General features: G+C 53.6%; 1 protein-coding gene across 2 annotated transcripts in view; it reads left to right on the top strand.

Annotated features, from left to right (window-relative positions):
* The window catches only part of PI16 (peptidase inhibitor 16), a 24,101-nt gene extending 12,615 nt beyond the window's left edge, over positions 1 to 11,486 (top strand). Inside the window, exons 2-8 of one of the 2 annotated variants that reach the window (XM_011945316.1) lie at positions 1,327 to 1,578; positions 5,791 to 6,012; positions 8,077 to 8,186; positions 8,512 to 8,600; positions 9,576 to 10,262; positions 10,474 to 10,613; positions 11,039 to 11,486. In XM_011945316.1, the coding sequence (XP_011800706.1) occupies positions 1,408 to 1,578; positions 5,791 to 6,012; positions 8,077 to 8,186; positions 8,512 to 8,600; positions 9,576 to 10,262; positions 10,474 to 10,595 (1,401 nt within the window). In that variant the 5' untranslated portion in view covers positions 1,327 to 1,407 and the 3' untranslated portion in view covers positions 10,596 to 10,613; positions 11,039 to 11,486. Of the gene's footprint in view, positions 1 to 1,326; positions 1,579 to 5,790; positions 6,013 to 8,076; positions 8,187 to 8,511; positions 8,601 to 9,575; positions 10,263 to 10,473; positions 10,624 to 11,038 lie in introns of both variants that reach the window. The other variant, XM_011945315.1, reaches the window with a different exon arrangement.
* Positions 11,487 to 13,833: the final 2,347 nt, after the last annotated feature.

Genomic DNA, 13,833 nt, shown 5'->3' with positions numbered 1-13,833 from the left:
CCAGGATGGTCTCGATCTCCTGACCTCATGATCCGCCCGTCTCGGCCTCCCAAAGTGCTGGGATTACAGGCTTGAGCCACCACGCCCGGCCGAAACAACTAATTTCTATGTGTTAATTTTGTATCCTGCAACTTTGCTGACTTTATTAATTCTAATAAGTGTGTATGTGTGTGTGTGTGTGTAATCCATCTTGATTTTATTTTTACTTTTACCTGGAGACTCAGGCAGGGACAGGTTTTCTTGTCATCTTCCAAAACCAGTGGGTAGGCTTTTTCTAGGTCCCTATTCATTGAGGAAGCAGGCTTCAAGGATCCCAGCTGTCTTCAAGGGTACTGGTTCCAGCTTCCTGCTTCATGAAGGCCAAGGCCTAGGTCATGGCCCCTGCAAGGTCAAGGTCATTATAATGCCAGCACCTGGCTGCTAAGCCTATTTCCCTTCCAATACCCTCCCCTCAGAGCTCCTGGTGCATCAGCTCGTTCAACCTCCTGCTTTTCTGCTCTCTCTTGATTTAAGAAACAGACACATTATATTTCTATGTATTCAGAGCACAGCAGTCCCAGCATCCCACTTCCAAATGAGCATGTCAAACACCTGCATTCAGAGAGGACACCTGGAAGCCAAAATTTTGCCATAGTGAAAGGCCTTATTCCCGAATACAGGTAGAGTGGGGAAGACCTTGGCCCCTCCCCCTACAGGCAAGAGTGTTGCCTCCCTATGGGGCTGGTAGCCTGCTAAGGCCCAAGCTACATGGGTGGGTTGTCTACTGTTACTGAGGGTCTACTCTGTGCCACATACCATACTAGGTGCTTTACATACATTATATGTCATTGAATCTTCCCTCCAGTCCTATGAGGTAGGTACTATTATTGTCACTGATTCACTTGAGAAAGCTGCCAAAACACAGATAGCAAGGGGCAGAACCAGGATTCTGATTCAGGTTGGCTCAGGCTTTTATCAAATACATCTGGTCTTCCTCTGTCCTTTCAAAAGCCTGTAGCTTCCTCATCTTGCCTACTCCTCTGCGGGTAGGGTCTGTGGTTTCCTTTCTCTTATCTATCCTCAACACACAGTGGGTGTGACCTGGGCGCAACCAGTCACAGCTCTGCAGAGGTTACTATGATTTTGCCCCTGAAGGATCTGTCCACAACTTAGGAACTCAAACAGCTTTTGGCCTGAGCCCCCGTTACCGAGAGAAAGGAGGTTTTTGCCAAGGACTCCAAGTGGAGTGCACTTGATGCTGGTCGGGACCCAAGGCACCCAGCCCTCCTTGAGACATTGTGTGAGTCGGGCTGGGCCTCAGACACAGCCCCCACTGCCCCACCCCAGCCAGGGTGGTGCTTGTGTGGGAAGGACTTTAAATCCAGCTGCCAGACCCCTGCACGGGAGAAGGAGAGACAGCTGGCCACCATGCACGGCTCCTGCAGTTTCCTGATGCTTCTGCTGCCGCTGCTGCTACTGCTGGTGGCCACCACAGGCCCCGCTGGAGCCCTCACAGACGAGGAGAAACGTCTGATGCTGGAGCTGCACAACCTCTACCGGGCCCAGGTATCCCCACCGGCCTCAGACATGCTGCACATGGTAAGTGTGGCCACGGCGCTTGCTGGCTGGGATAGAAGGGGTGCTGGCCAGGGTCTGTCACCAGGCCCTCTTACCCTGCTCCACATGCTGAAGCTATTTCAGAATTCTTCTCCTTTCTCTGGTCAGTGACAGAGTCCCCGAGTCCCTGACATTATGTTACATTACTTTTAATGGCAAAAACCACAATTACTTTTGCACCTGCCTAATAAAATTCACAGGCCCCTATAAGCAACCTCATAATACAGATGAGGAAAGTGAGGCTCAGAGGGACTTGTTGGGGTCACACAGCTGGTTGAGCCAGACCCAAAACCCTGGTTTCCCACTCCAATGACCTTTCCCCAGCACTTCCTCAAATGCATGTGCCCTCGGTGGGGGAACCCGGGAAGTTCTTAACACCTTTGTGAAAACGGTCTTTCACACGCCTGCCAAGAAGAGGACAAGAGGAAGCAGGGCAGCAGGATGGGCATGGGCACCTGGGGTAGAATGCAGGTGCTAAGGAGGTAGGTGACAGCAGGATCCAGAAGCAGAGAGGGCTCTGGATCATACAGTCCGAATTCTGTCTTGGTCACCTACAAAACCTGTGATTCGAGGCAAGTCCTGTAACCTTGCCGATCCCGTGTCTCATCTGTAAAAGGCGGTCAGAATTAGAGCTACGTATATACCAGTGTGGACTGAATCTCAGATATCATACTGAATGGGGGAGGAAATAAAATCTCAAAAAACTACACAGTAGGGTCTCTTTACATGAAGTCTGAAGACATGTAAAAATACTATTTATGTCCGGTGAAACACGCGGATGTAGTAAACATACGTGTACATGCACACAGGAGACAGCCAGATTTAGGGCTGGTTACTTCTCTTAGGAAGAGCTATTTATGGCAGGGTGAGAGGCGGGCTGTCTATACGCAGGATTAAAGGAGATAAAGTGAGAAATTCACCCCCTTCCTGCCCTCCCTGAGGGCTGAACTAGCCTGTCCCCTCCACCCACCCTCAGATGGCTGGGGAGGTTGCTGGGCAGTGTTTAGGGATCAGGGACCCCTGGAGCTGGTGCCTGAGAGAACAGATGCACCTTGGGGAACACAACAGTGAGCCTGGGGCCCCAAACCTAAGTTCTAACCTCAGCCCCATGTGATCTGACTGAATTAACTCTGGGTGGACCCCTTTCCCTTCAAAGGCCTCTGTTTCCAGATGGAAACATGGGGCTGGTGATCCCTGCCCTGGGCGTCAGACAGGATGACATGTGAGAAAGATCTAGGAAGAGCACTGCACACACACCCAGCCCTGCCGTTCACAGCTGTGCCAGCCTGGGCATCCAGGAAAGGTAGACAACAAACCAGGAGTCGCAGATGCAGCTCTGCCAACAGCGCCCTGATTGAGGCCTGCGCCTCATGGTTGGGCTTCAGGTTCCCCACCTGTAGATCCCTGATGCCCTACAGTCTTGCTGGCTGAGACGGGGGGCCACACAGGCTGGGAGCTGCTTCTCAGACAGAGGTGCACCTTGGAGCGGGGCAACATTCTGGGAGGCAGTTGGGACACTGAGGGGATATGCTGCTGCCTAATGGGGAGTGTTAGGAGGAGGCGGAGATGAGGCTGGGGCTGGGATGCCAGGAAACATTCAGAACAAGACTCAGGTTCAACCTCAGTAATGGCGAGGGCAGGGACTCTGCAGCCAAATGGCCTGGGTTCAAATCTTGCCTTTGTTACTTATTAGCTTTGCGACCTTAGCCAAGTTAAACTCTCGGTGCCTGTCTCCTCATCTGTAAAATGGGGATGATAACAGTGGAATAATTCCCTTGTAGCTATGGTAGTTGTAGGGTTAAATGAGTGAATATGTGTAAAGCACTCAGAAGACTGCCTGGCACACAGTAAGTGTTCAGTAAGTGTCTGATTAACACAAAAGAGGGAATGGATTCAGGGTCAGGCAGGTGGGGGTTATCATGAATGCTTCTTTCTCAGCCTCCAGGTCTAATCAGTACCAGTTTTGCCCCCCTGAAGGTTCAATTGTCCTTGAAATCTAACCCTTCCCCCTACCCCCTTCTCTTTTTGGCACAACCCCGGTTCAGGGTTCATTCTTGAACCCAAGGACTCCTAGGATAGCCCCTACCTGTTCCCCAGCTTCTGGCCTCTGCTGTCAGAATGAATAATCCAACACATGGGCCTGACCTGCTCAAAATCCTTCAGTGGCTCCCACAGCTCCCTACTGCCTCAGGATAAAGCTCCGGCTCCTAACTGAGAAGGCTCTGTGTGTTCTGGCCCCTGCCTATCTCCATCCTCCTCTCCCGCTTGCCCTTTATTCTTCTGTAACCTGAACAGCTTGTCTTCTCCCAGCCAAAATGTTTCCCAGCTTCATGCCTTTGCTGATGTGTGCCTTCTGATTAGGACGCCTCTCCCCCCAGCTGGCTAATGCCTCATCTTTTTGGTGTCTCCCTCTCCACCTCTGGCTGGGCTAGATGGCCCTCTTTGGTGCCCCTATAGTACTTGTTGCACATCTGTCGTTTACCATGTGGTGGCCCAAATGACTTTTATGTCAACGGAAGCTTGGGCTTCTTGGTTCCTGCTGTTGTCCCAGGGCTGACACAATGCCCAGGACTGTTGAATGAATGAATGAACGAGTGAATGAATGAATGAATGAATGGACTTGCTTCTAGATGGTGACCATGTGGCCAATGTGGATGGGTGCTGAGAGTCTTCCAACTCCACAGGGGGCTCTGGATGACTGACTGAGAATCCTTAAGACCAAAGCAATGACGCTAATGGTGGGGCTCCAGGTATCTTGTCAGAATGGAAATTACAGGCAGACTCTGTAGGGGGAGACTGCTTTAAGCAGGGCCCTGTCTCAGTCATCAATAGTTGACAAGTATCTGTTGAGCACCTACTATGTGCTAGTACTGCACCAGACACTGGGGATCCATCCATGCCGTATCCTGACGGCACTTACAGTCCAGCCCGGCACCTCACAGGTCGTCTCAGACACCCTGACGCTGGTCCCCAGCGCCCTGCCCCTTTCCCACTCCCAATCTCCCACTGTTGCCAGAGTTGAGAGAATCTCAGGGACCAGTGATTCAGGACAAAAATGTCCAGAGAGGGAAAGATACTCACCCAAGGTCACAGCTGTGGAGCCATCCCAGCCAGGTGCACCCATCCCCATGCCAGGCAGCGGCTCCTGAAAGCCTTGAGCGGGTGGGGAGTGGGTGTGGCCACACAGCCACCTCCCCTCAGGGTCACCCAAGCTCTTGGCGCTTTATGGGCTGTCTGGCTCCCATAGCTGGCTGGGCCCCCATAGGGTGGAGCAAAAGCTGCCTCCAGGCCATGGATTTCCAGGAGAAGCCAAAGACAGCATTTAATGGGATCCAGGCTTCCCCTCCTCAATCCTTTGGGTTGGATGCCTTGTTAATCCCTCTTCCCACCCACACTCGGCCTGCCTCTCAGCCAGGGACACAATCTCAAAGGCCCTGAACCTAAAATTTCCCCTCCCACCATCTCACCTGAGGTCCCCACTGGAGAACACTGTCACTGGGGTCTGACAGTGGGTTACCAAGGCTCTGAAAGTAGGCTCCTTGGTGAGAGGCCTGTGACATTCAGTGTCACCTAGAGACACTTAATTTTCTTGGAGAAAGGGGGTTGCCATTGACAAGGGTTGGCAGCAATTAGGAACAGCACTGGGGAGGGAGCCTGCAGAGGGTAAAGGCATGGGGGCTGGGTGTCCCAAGGGGAGGGTGGGGGCTTAGAGGGAGAGGAAGGTGCCAGCCCTCAAGTCAGGTTCCTGGTTGAGTGGGGGTGAAATGGGCTGAAGAAACGACCCAGCCCCTCAACATCGATCTCACCGGACATCCTGTGCTCTTCAGAGAAGTTCAAGGAGGCCTGGGAGGTAGGCAGGGGCATGTACGGCCACTTTTTTCACATGAGGCTTTTTATAATAACACTGTCACCAACACCACCTCATCCACTCCTCAGCCCTTTGAGGGTGCAGAAAGGTTAGACAATCCGTGCAGTCACACAGCTGGGGAACGGTCCAGCTCCTCAGCCTGGGATGGCGTCCTCCACCTGCCCACAGAAGCCTACCCAGAGCAGAGACCTGTTTCAGGCCATGCCCAAGAGTCACCCCGCTAAGGAGGTGCCGGAAGCATTTCCCCCACGACTTCCTCGACCTTTTGCTTGGTCCCCACAGCATCTGTGGGCATCCTCACCTCCCTTCTCTCACCTGCCCTGCAGAGATGGGACGAGGAGCTGGCCGCCTTCGCCAAGGCCTACGCACGGCAGTGCGTGTGGGGCCACAACAAGGACCGCGGGCGGCGCGGCGAGAATCTGTTCGCCATCACCGACCAGGGCCTGGACGTGCCGCTGGCCATGGAGGAGTGGCACCACGAGCGCGAGCACTACAACCTCAGCGCCGCCACCTGCAGCCCGGGCCAGATGTGCGGCCACTACACGCAGGTGTGGGCCCGGCGGGCGGGGCAGGGCGGAGCCTCGCGGCGTGGGGGTGGGGCCACGTGCTCCGTGGGCGGGGCCACCTCTACCTTCACCGTTCCTAAGCGTCCTCGCTACAGGAGGCGGGCCTCACTCCAGGTCCCCTCAGATACTTTGCAGATCTTGTCCTCTCACTGCAGCTAACGCTGTCTAAGCCTCTGACGGAGTCGGCTTCTCTACAATCTTTTGAAAACCTAGGCCGCTAGGCCAGGCGCGGTAGGTAGCTCACGCCTGTAATCCCAGCAATTTGGGAGGCCGAGCTGGGAGGATCGCTTGAGGCCAGGAGTTGGAGACCAGCCTGGGCAACATGGCGAGATCCCTGTCCCTACAAAAAAATACAAAAAACTTTGCTGGGCGCGATGGCGCCCACCAGCTACTCTGGAGGCTGAGGTGGAAGGATCACTTCAGCCCGGGAGGTTGAGGCTGCAGTGAGTCGTGATTGCGCCCCTACACTCCAGCCAGGGTGACAGACGGAGGCCCTGTCTCAAAAGAAAATAAATAAAAAGGAGTGGGGGCGGTGGGACATGTTAGGTGTCACAGAGCCGGTTTTATGGATTGTGGTTATTGACCTAGGCAATACTGTACGGTGCTCCAAGTGGTCCTGCCCCTCTTCCCCCAGATAGTGCAGGGCTGTTTGCCCCAGTAGCAGATAGTCCCTTAACTTCTCTCTGTGGCTCCTTTGCATTTATTATGGTGTCTAATTTGCTACTTGTCATCTGCCAGGGACTAATAAAGCAAATAGACAATTTTGTTTAGTTTTTCTTTTGCATTTAACAATTATGCATAACGATGAAGAGCAAATTGTGGCTGAATGAAGGCTTCAGGGAGATTTCTGATAGAATTTCCCGCTCCCCAGTCACACTTTGCTGCTGTCTGGATTCTCACGGCATTTTGAAAGTTTGGGCTTGCGGATAAGATGTGTGTGTGCGTGTGTGTGTGTGTGTGTAGGGGAATTAACATTAGTGTTACTGAATTATTTTTTCTCCTGCCAGTGCTTATGTGTTGTACAAATAGTAACATGACAAACAATTAAAAGAAAAGAAACCAACCATCTTCCCACCCATGTCCACCAATTCCCTTTCTTTTTCATGCTATTTTTAGTCTTCATCTTTTTTTTTTTTTTTTTTTTTTTTTTTTTTATCTTTAGGGAGGAAATCCCAGCAGCACCCACCCAGGTCAGAAAGTTGTGAGGGCCCAGCACCCTTCCTGGCCCTTTCCCTCTGGATCCTGCCACCCCTCCCTCTCCCTCCACCCTCACCCACTTGCTTCTGCAGGGATTGTTATCAGGACCCAGCAGGGAGTAAGTCAGCACAGCTCCGCCCCAGCTTTCTCTGGGGCTGAGGGTGCATGCACTCTGGAGTTGTTTCTGCCCAGAAGGTGTTCAACACCGGGGAGACCTTCAGCTAATTTCAGCAGAGATTCCTGGGCAGATTGGGCCTAGAACCAGCAAGGAAAGGCTGCTGGTCTCACCCCATGGCAGCACACAAATGTTGGACTTTTTGTTTGATAAAGACAGAAGTCATTCTAGCAGCTAAGAGACCCACACTGAGAAACAACCAGAACAGGTCCTGCTCACCTGTGATTTGGGGGAGGTTCCACTTTCAAAATGGCTCCTCCTGCTCCCCACTTTGGACTTTCCTTGTTGCTGAGGTCTAAAATTCTACCATTTGAGATTCTTTCCTTTGCATATACCCTTCATTTAAAGTGCAAGGGCCTCTAGGAAGAGCCCACAGAAAAAATTAATGAGGGTGTATCACAGTCCTGGAGCTGAGGGAAGGTTTTGAGAGGAAAAGAGGCCTGGCAAAGTGGTGTGTGTGGTTAGCGGAGGAGGGTAGATCGTTAGGGACAAACTCCCCCATCCCTCCGCCTGGTCAGAGTTTTGTCCTGAACCTGCATGGCTTTGGGAACGTGAATGTCACAGGCTATAAGGTGCCTCTTCTCCCCACCCCTGTAAGGCGGGTGTAGTGGGATGGCAGGAAGGCACCGTGCCACCTCGCATGGGGCTGAGCTGCCAGGTTTGCCCTCCTTCAGGTGGTTTGGGCCAAGACAGAGAGGATCGGCTGCGGTTCCCACTTCTGTGAGAAGCTCCAGGGTGTTGAGGAAACCAACATCGAGTTACTGGTGTGCAACTATGAGCCCCCGTGAGTGCTGGGGGGAACCCTGGAGATGGAGAGGGGGAAGGCACAGGCAGAGCCAAGGGGAGGGCAGAGTTGGCCACAGCCTGAGGGAGTGGGAGAAGAGGGGTCAGTCTGGAGCAACACCATCCAGGGAGCTGTGAAGACTCCGATGGTGGTCTGCTCTCATCGGCCAGAGAGGGCCACGAGGAGCCCAAGATCACCCAGCAAGTCAGTGGCTGGCAGTCAGGAGACCCAAGGGCACATCCAGAGTAGATATGTGTATAAGAGTTGGGGAGAGGGTTGGGAGAGGTGGAGCCCCTCCCCTCAGCATCCTCCTGACCTCCTGTAGGGGGAATGTGAAGGGGAAACGGCCCTACCAGGAGGGGACTCCGTGCTCCCAATGTCCCTCTGGCTATGGCTGCAAGAACTACCTCTGTGGTGAGTCCACGGGTGGATGGGTAGGGGCAGGGGGTGTGGAAGGGATGCAATGCAGACTGGATGGTCTAAGAGCCTCGCTGGACTGAGCGGGAAGTGGGCAGGGGAGGGGCCGGGCTGGAGGCGACCACCCGAGGCCCCTGGCGGCTCCCTTAGCCCTCCACGCGCAGCCACTTTAGCGCCCTGTCGTTCCAAGTGACCGGATTTCAACCCTTCAAAGGGAGTATGTTAGAAAGTCTGGCGGCTTCGTGGGGGGGCCCACGTGAGGTCGACGTGGCCAATCGTTAGGGTATTGAGGAGCGGGCGGGGCCAGGCCGGTGGGCATGGTCAGGGGGCTTCAAGAGGGTGAGGCCGGCCTTGCTGGAGCCGTGTGAGGGACCGGGATCCCGCTGGAGAAGTCCCCTGAAAAAGGGCAAGTACGAATGTAGAGAGACTTGGACCAGGAGGTGGAGAGAGGAGCAACTGTGTCAATCACCAGAAGTAGCGTTTCTTTTCTTTTCTTTTCTTTTCTTTTCTTTTCTTTTCTTTTCTTTTCTTTTTGACAGAGTTTTGCTCTTGTTGCCCAGGCTGGAGTGCAATGGCTCGATCTCTGCTCACCTGCAACCTCTGCCTCCCGGGTTCAAGCAATTCTCCTGCCTCAGCCTCCCAAGTAGCTGGGATTACAGGCATGCGCCACCACGCCCAGCTAATTTTGTATTTTTAGTAGAGATGGGGTTTCTCCATGTTGGTCAGGCTGGTCTCAAGCTCCTGACCTCAGGTGATCCGCCTGCCTCAGCCTCCCAAAGTGCTGGGATTACAGGCGTGAGCCACCGCGCCCGGCTTGTAACTTTTATTTTCAGTGAGGGGCATATTCGCTGGAGAATGTGTGTGTTTGTGTGTCCTAGTAGGACATTTGATCGCGTCACTTGATTTGCGGTGCGGTGAGTGATGTGAGGTCCTGCTTGCAGCACTCATGCCAGTTCTCCTCTGTCTTATCAGAACCCATCGGAAGCCCGGAAGACGCCCAGGATTTGCCTTACCTGGTAACTGAGGCCCCATCCTTCCTGGCAACTGAAGCCTCAGACTCTAGGAAAATGGGTACTCCTTCCCTAGCAATGGGGATTCCGGCTTTCTTGGTAACAGAGGTCTCAGGTTCCCTGGCAACCAAGGCTCTGCCTGCTGTGGAAACCCAGGCCCCAACTTCCTTAGCAACAAAAGACCCGCCCTCCATGGCAACAGAGGCTCCACCTTCTGTAACAACTGAGGTGCCTTCCATTTTGGCAGCTCACAGCCTGCCCTCCTTGGATGAGGAGCCAGTTAACTTCCCGGAATCGACCCATGTTCCTATCCCAAAATCAGCAGACAAAGTGACAGACAAAACAAAAGTGCCCTTTGGGAGCCCAGAGAACTCTCTGGACCCCAAGATGTCCCTGACAGGAGCAAGGGAGCTCCTACCCCATGCCCAGGAGGAGGCTGAGGCTGAGGGAGAGGCTGAGGCTGAGTTGCCTCCTTCCAGTGAGGTCTTGGCCTCAGTTTTTCCAGCCCAGGACAAGCCAGGTGAGCTGCAGGCCACACTGGACCACACGGGGCACACCTCCTCCAAGTCCCTGCCCAATTTCCCCAATACCTCTGCCACCGCTAATGCCATGGGTGGGCGTGCCCTGGCTCTGCAGTCGTCCTTGCCAGGTAAGGCCCGTGGCATCGGTCCCACTCCCCTCCTGGCTCTGGAATGGCAGTGTCCTGCCCCAGCTGTAGGTGGTATGAGCACGGTGGGGCATGCGCCCTGTGAGTAGGAGCTTCCTCCCTGGCTGCTGCCCCACCTCCTTGCATGGTGGGGTGGGCGGGACGGCAGGCACAGCGGTCTCTAGGCTGAGGCAAAGCCGCTTTCTTCCCACAGGTGCAGAGGGCCCTGACAAGCCTAGCGTCGTGTCAGGGCTGAACCCAGGCCCTGGTCATGTGTGGGGCCCTCTCCTGGGACTACTGCTCCTGCTTCCCCTGATGTTGGCTGGAATCTTCTGAAGGGGATACCACTCAAAGGCAAGGCCTGGTACGGGGGGCCCTGGCCTCATGCCCACCTAGATTGTCTTCCTCCAAGTGAGAGGCCACAGCTTCCTGGGCAGGTCCTGCTCTGTGGCCCAGCAGCCCCCCTTCACCCCAACTTCTGGCCAGATTCCAGGCCAGCACTCTTGTCCTCCTGGAAGGCGTCTACAGGGGCAGCCCCTGGCACTGCCCCAGGAGTGCCTTGGCTCCGTCTGGGTAGGCCCATCCCTCAGCTGGTGCAGACCGTTCTGAGGGGTATTCACACGCGCCCACTCTCGGGCGCCCTGTGGCTATCAGCTTCTCTCCTAGACAGAGGATCTCAGGCTTCCCAGGAACCCCTGGGCCCCTTCCAGTCCCCTGGCCTCTTCCTTGAGCCATCTGAGTCCAGGACTGTTCCTCAGAAGTGCCTCTTGCCTTCTCAGGGTGAAGAGATCAGCTGTCCTCCTGTCATCTTCCCCACCCTGTCCCCAGCCCCTAAACAAGATGCTTCTTGGTTAAGGCCCTCTGGAAGGGAAAGGCTACGGGGCATGTGCCTCATCACACCATCCTGGAGGCACAAGGCCTGGCTGACTGCGAGCACAGGGGGCCGCCTGAGGACTGCACACCGGGCCCACACCTCTCCTGCCCCTCCCTCCTGAGTCCTGGGGGTGGGGGGATTTGAGGGAGCTCACTGCCTACCTGGCCTGGGGCTGTCTGCCCACACAGTATGCGTGCTCTCCCTGAGTGCCTCTGTAGCTGGGGACGGGGACTGCAAGGGGCAGATGAAGGACAAGCCCCACTGGAGTGGGGTTCTGTGGGTAGGGGAGGCAGGGACAAGGGAAGGAAAGCAACTCCTGACTCTCCAATAAAAACCTGTCCAACCTGTGGCAACTGTTCCTTCTCTTTCACATCCCCCTCCTCTAAAACACTCCATTTAGTGTCTCCCCTTTGGGACACACCCTTCTTTTCCTTCCTATAACTCTCCCCTCCCCCTAATCACAGGTGGCCGCCAGGAAGGGGAAGAGCCAAAGGAAGGCCAAGGGTGCTGGACTGACTCTCCCAGTTTCAGGAGTCACCAGCGGGGCCTAGACAGGTTTGGAGCCCAGGATCAAAGCATGGCATGCGGCCTCTTCACAGGGGTGCTGCTGCCCAGGCCTGTCTGGGACACAAGGTCAGAAATGCACGTCAGGCAAGGCTTTGCCAGCCCCAGGTGCTAGGAAGAGTCCTAAGAAAGGGATCTGGAGTCCCAGACCCTCCCCAGGGGAGCACAGGAGGACCGTCCAGAGGTGCAGAGGATCAGAAAGGCACACCTATGTTGGGGTAGTGGTGGGGGACTGAGGGTGGCTTGGGTGGTAGGGAGGGGCAGGGCAAGTCTCCAGATCAGCGCTGGAGGGTGAGCAGTCAAACAGGACACCAGCCAAGTCAGGGCAGGGCTGGGAACCAACCTGTAACCAAGGAGGACACTCCCCTTTTACTTTTTTTTTTTTTGAGATAGTTTTGCTCCGTCGCCCAGGCTGGGGTGAAGTGGCGCGATCTCGGCTCACTGCAACCGCCGCCCCCCAGGTTCAAGTGATTCTCCTGCCTCAGCCTCCCAAGTAGCTGGGATTATAGGCACCCGCCAACATGCCTGGCTAATTTTTGTATTTTTAGTAGAGACAGAGTTTGGTCAACAGCTGGTCTTGAACTCCTGACCTCAGGTGATCCACCCGCCTCAGCCTCCCAAAGTGCTAGGATTACAGGCGTGAGCCACCACGCCTAGCCTACTTAGTATGTTTTGTCCAGCTCTATTCAGATATAACATAAAATTCACCCATTTAAAGTATGCAACTCAATGGTTTTTACTATATTCACAAGGTTGTGTAACCATCACAATTTTAGAACATTTTCATCATCCCCCCCAAAAAAACCCATACCCATTAGCAGTCACTCCCTATTTCCCTCCAACCTCCCCAGCCCCCATCAACCACTAATCTATCTACATGGATTTGTCTATTCTTAACATCCCATATAAATTCTTGACGTATCATATATGTTATGGTCTTTTGTGACTGCTTCTTTCACTTACCATATAAATACATATAATTTGTTTTAGACCAGGTCTTGCTCTGACACCCAGGATTATAGCTCACTGCAGCCTCCAACTCCTGGGCTCAAGTGATTCTCCCATCTCAGCCTCTTGAGCAGCTGGGACTACAGGTGCATGCCACCAGGTCCAGCTAATTTTTAAATTTTTTGTAGAGACAAGTTCTCACTATGTTGCCCAGGCTGGTCTTGAACTCCTGGCTTCAAGCAATCCTCCCAAAGGACTGAGATTATGGTTGTGAGTCACTGCTCTCAGCCAACATACTTTCAAGGTTCACCCGTGTCGTAGCATGAATCGGAACTTCTTCATTTTTATTGCCAAGTCATATTCCATTCTATGGAACATCTGTTACATTCTATAGAACATTTCCATTTTATTTATCTGTCATCGGACACTCAGGCTGTTTCCACTCCTGAGCTACTATGAATAATGCTACTCTAAGCATTCATGTACCAGCTTTTGTGTGAACATAAGTTTCCAATTATCTTGGGTATATACCTAGGAGTATATATAAGGAAGTCCCCAAAGGCCTGTCAGAGGCCTTTTAGCTTTGTCCATTGGATGAGATTTCCCAGGAGGGGAGGTGATCAGCTCTCCACAGGACACTCCTCCTCCTGTCACCCCTCCCTTTGCCAGCAGCTGAGTCCTCCTCCTGCCCAATCCCACCCAATCTCCTTTCTCAGACGGGGACCCAACATCCTAGTTTCCAGGACTAGTCGACAGGAAACACGCCAAGTGCTAGGAAGGCAGATGGACAGGCCTCAGCCCCCAAAGATCAGAGGGTTTAGAAGCATTTCACACACACAAGAATTTGAATGACCTGAAAACTTCCTGTTTTATTAAAAATCTGTACTTTGCTCAACCAATAACTGGGACACAGTATCAAAAACGATTTTCATGCCATTTCTGGGTATGGAAGATGGCTTGGGAAATGAAGTTGAAACCCCCAAATTCAGGAAATTTCTTGGGAGACAACAGCAGTCCTCCCTGAGGTGACTGGCCAAGGCCATCAAAACCTTGCTCTGTACTCCAGGCAGCCTCTCTGAACTTCTGGGAGGAGCTCTTCAGATCTAGCTTAGCTCAGGCTCCAGAGATACAGGTGCCCCTCAGTCTAGGAGGGGCCTTAGGAACTAATCAATGCAAAAACAGGATCTG

This window comes from Colobus angolensis, unplaced genomic scaffold (assembly GCF_000951035.1).
Source record: "Colobus angolensis palliatus isolate OR3802 unplaced genomic scaffold, Cang.pa_1.0 Scaffold24, whole genome shotgun sequence".
Classification (NCBI taxonomy): Eukaryota; Metazoa; Chordata; class Mammalia; order Primates; family Cercopithecidae; genus Colobus; species Colobus angolensis.
Note: the sequence above shows the minus strand (reverse complement) of the source record. Positions and strands in the feature narration are given on the sequence as shown.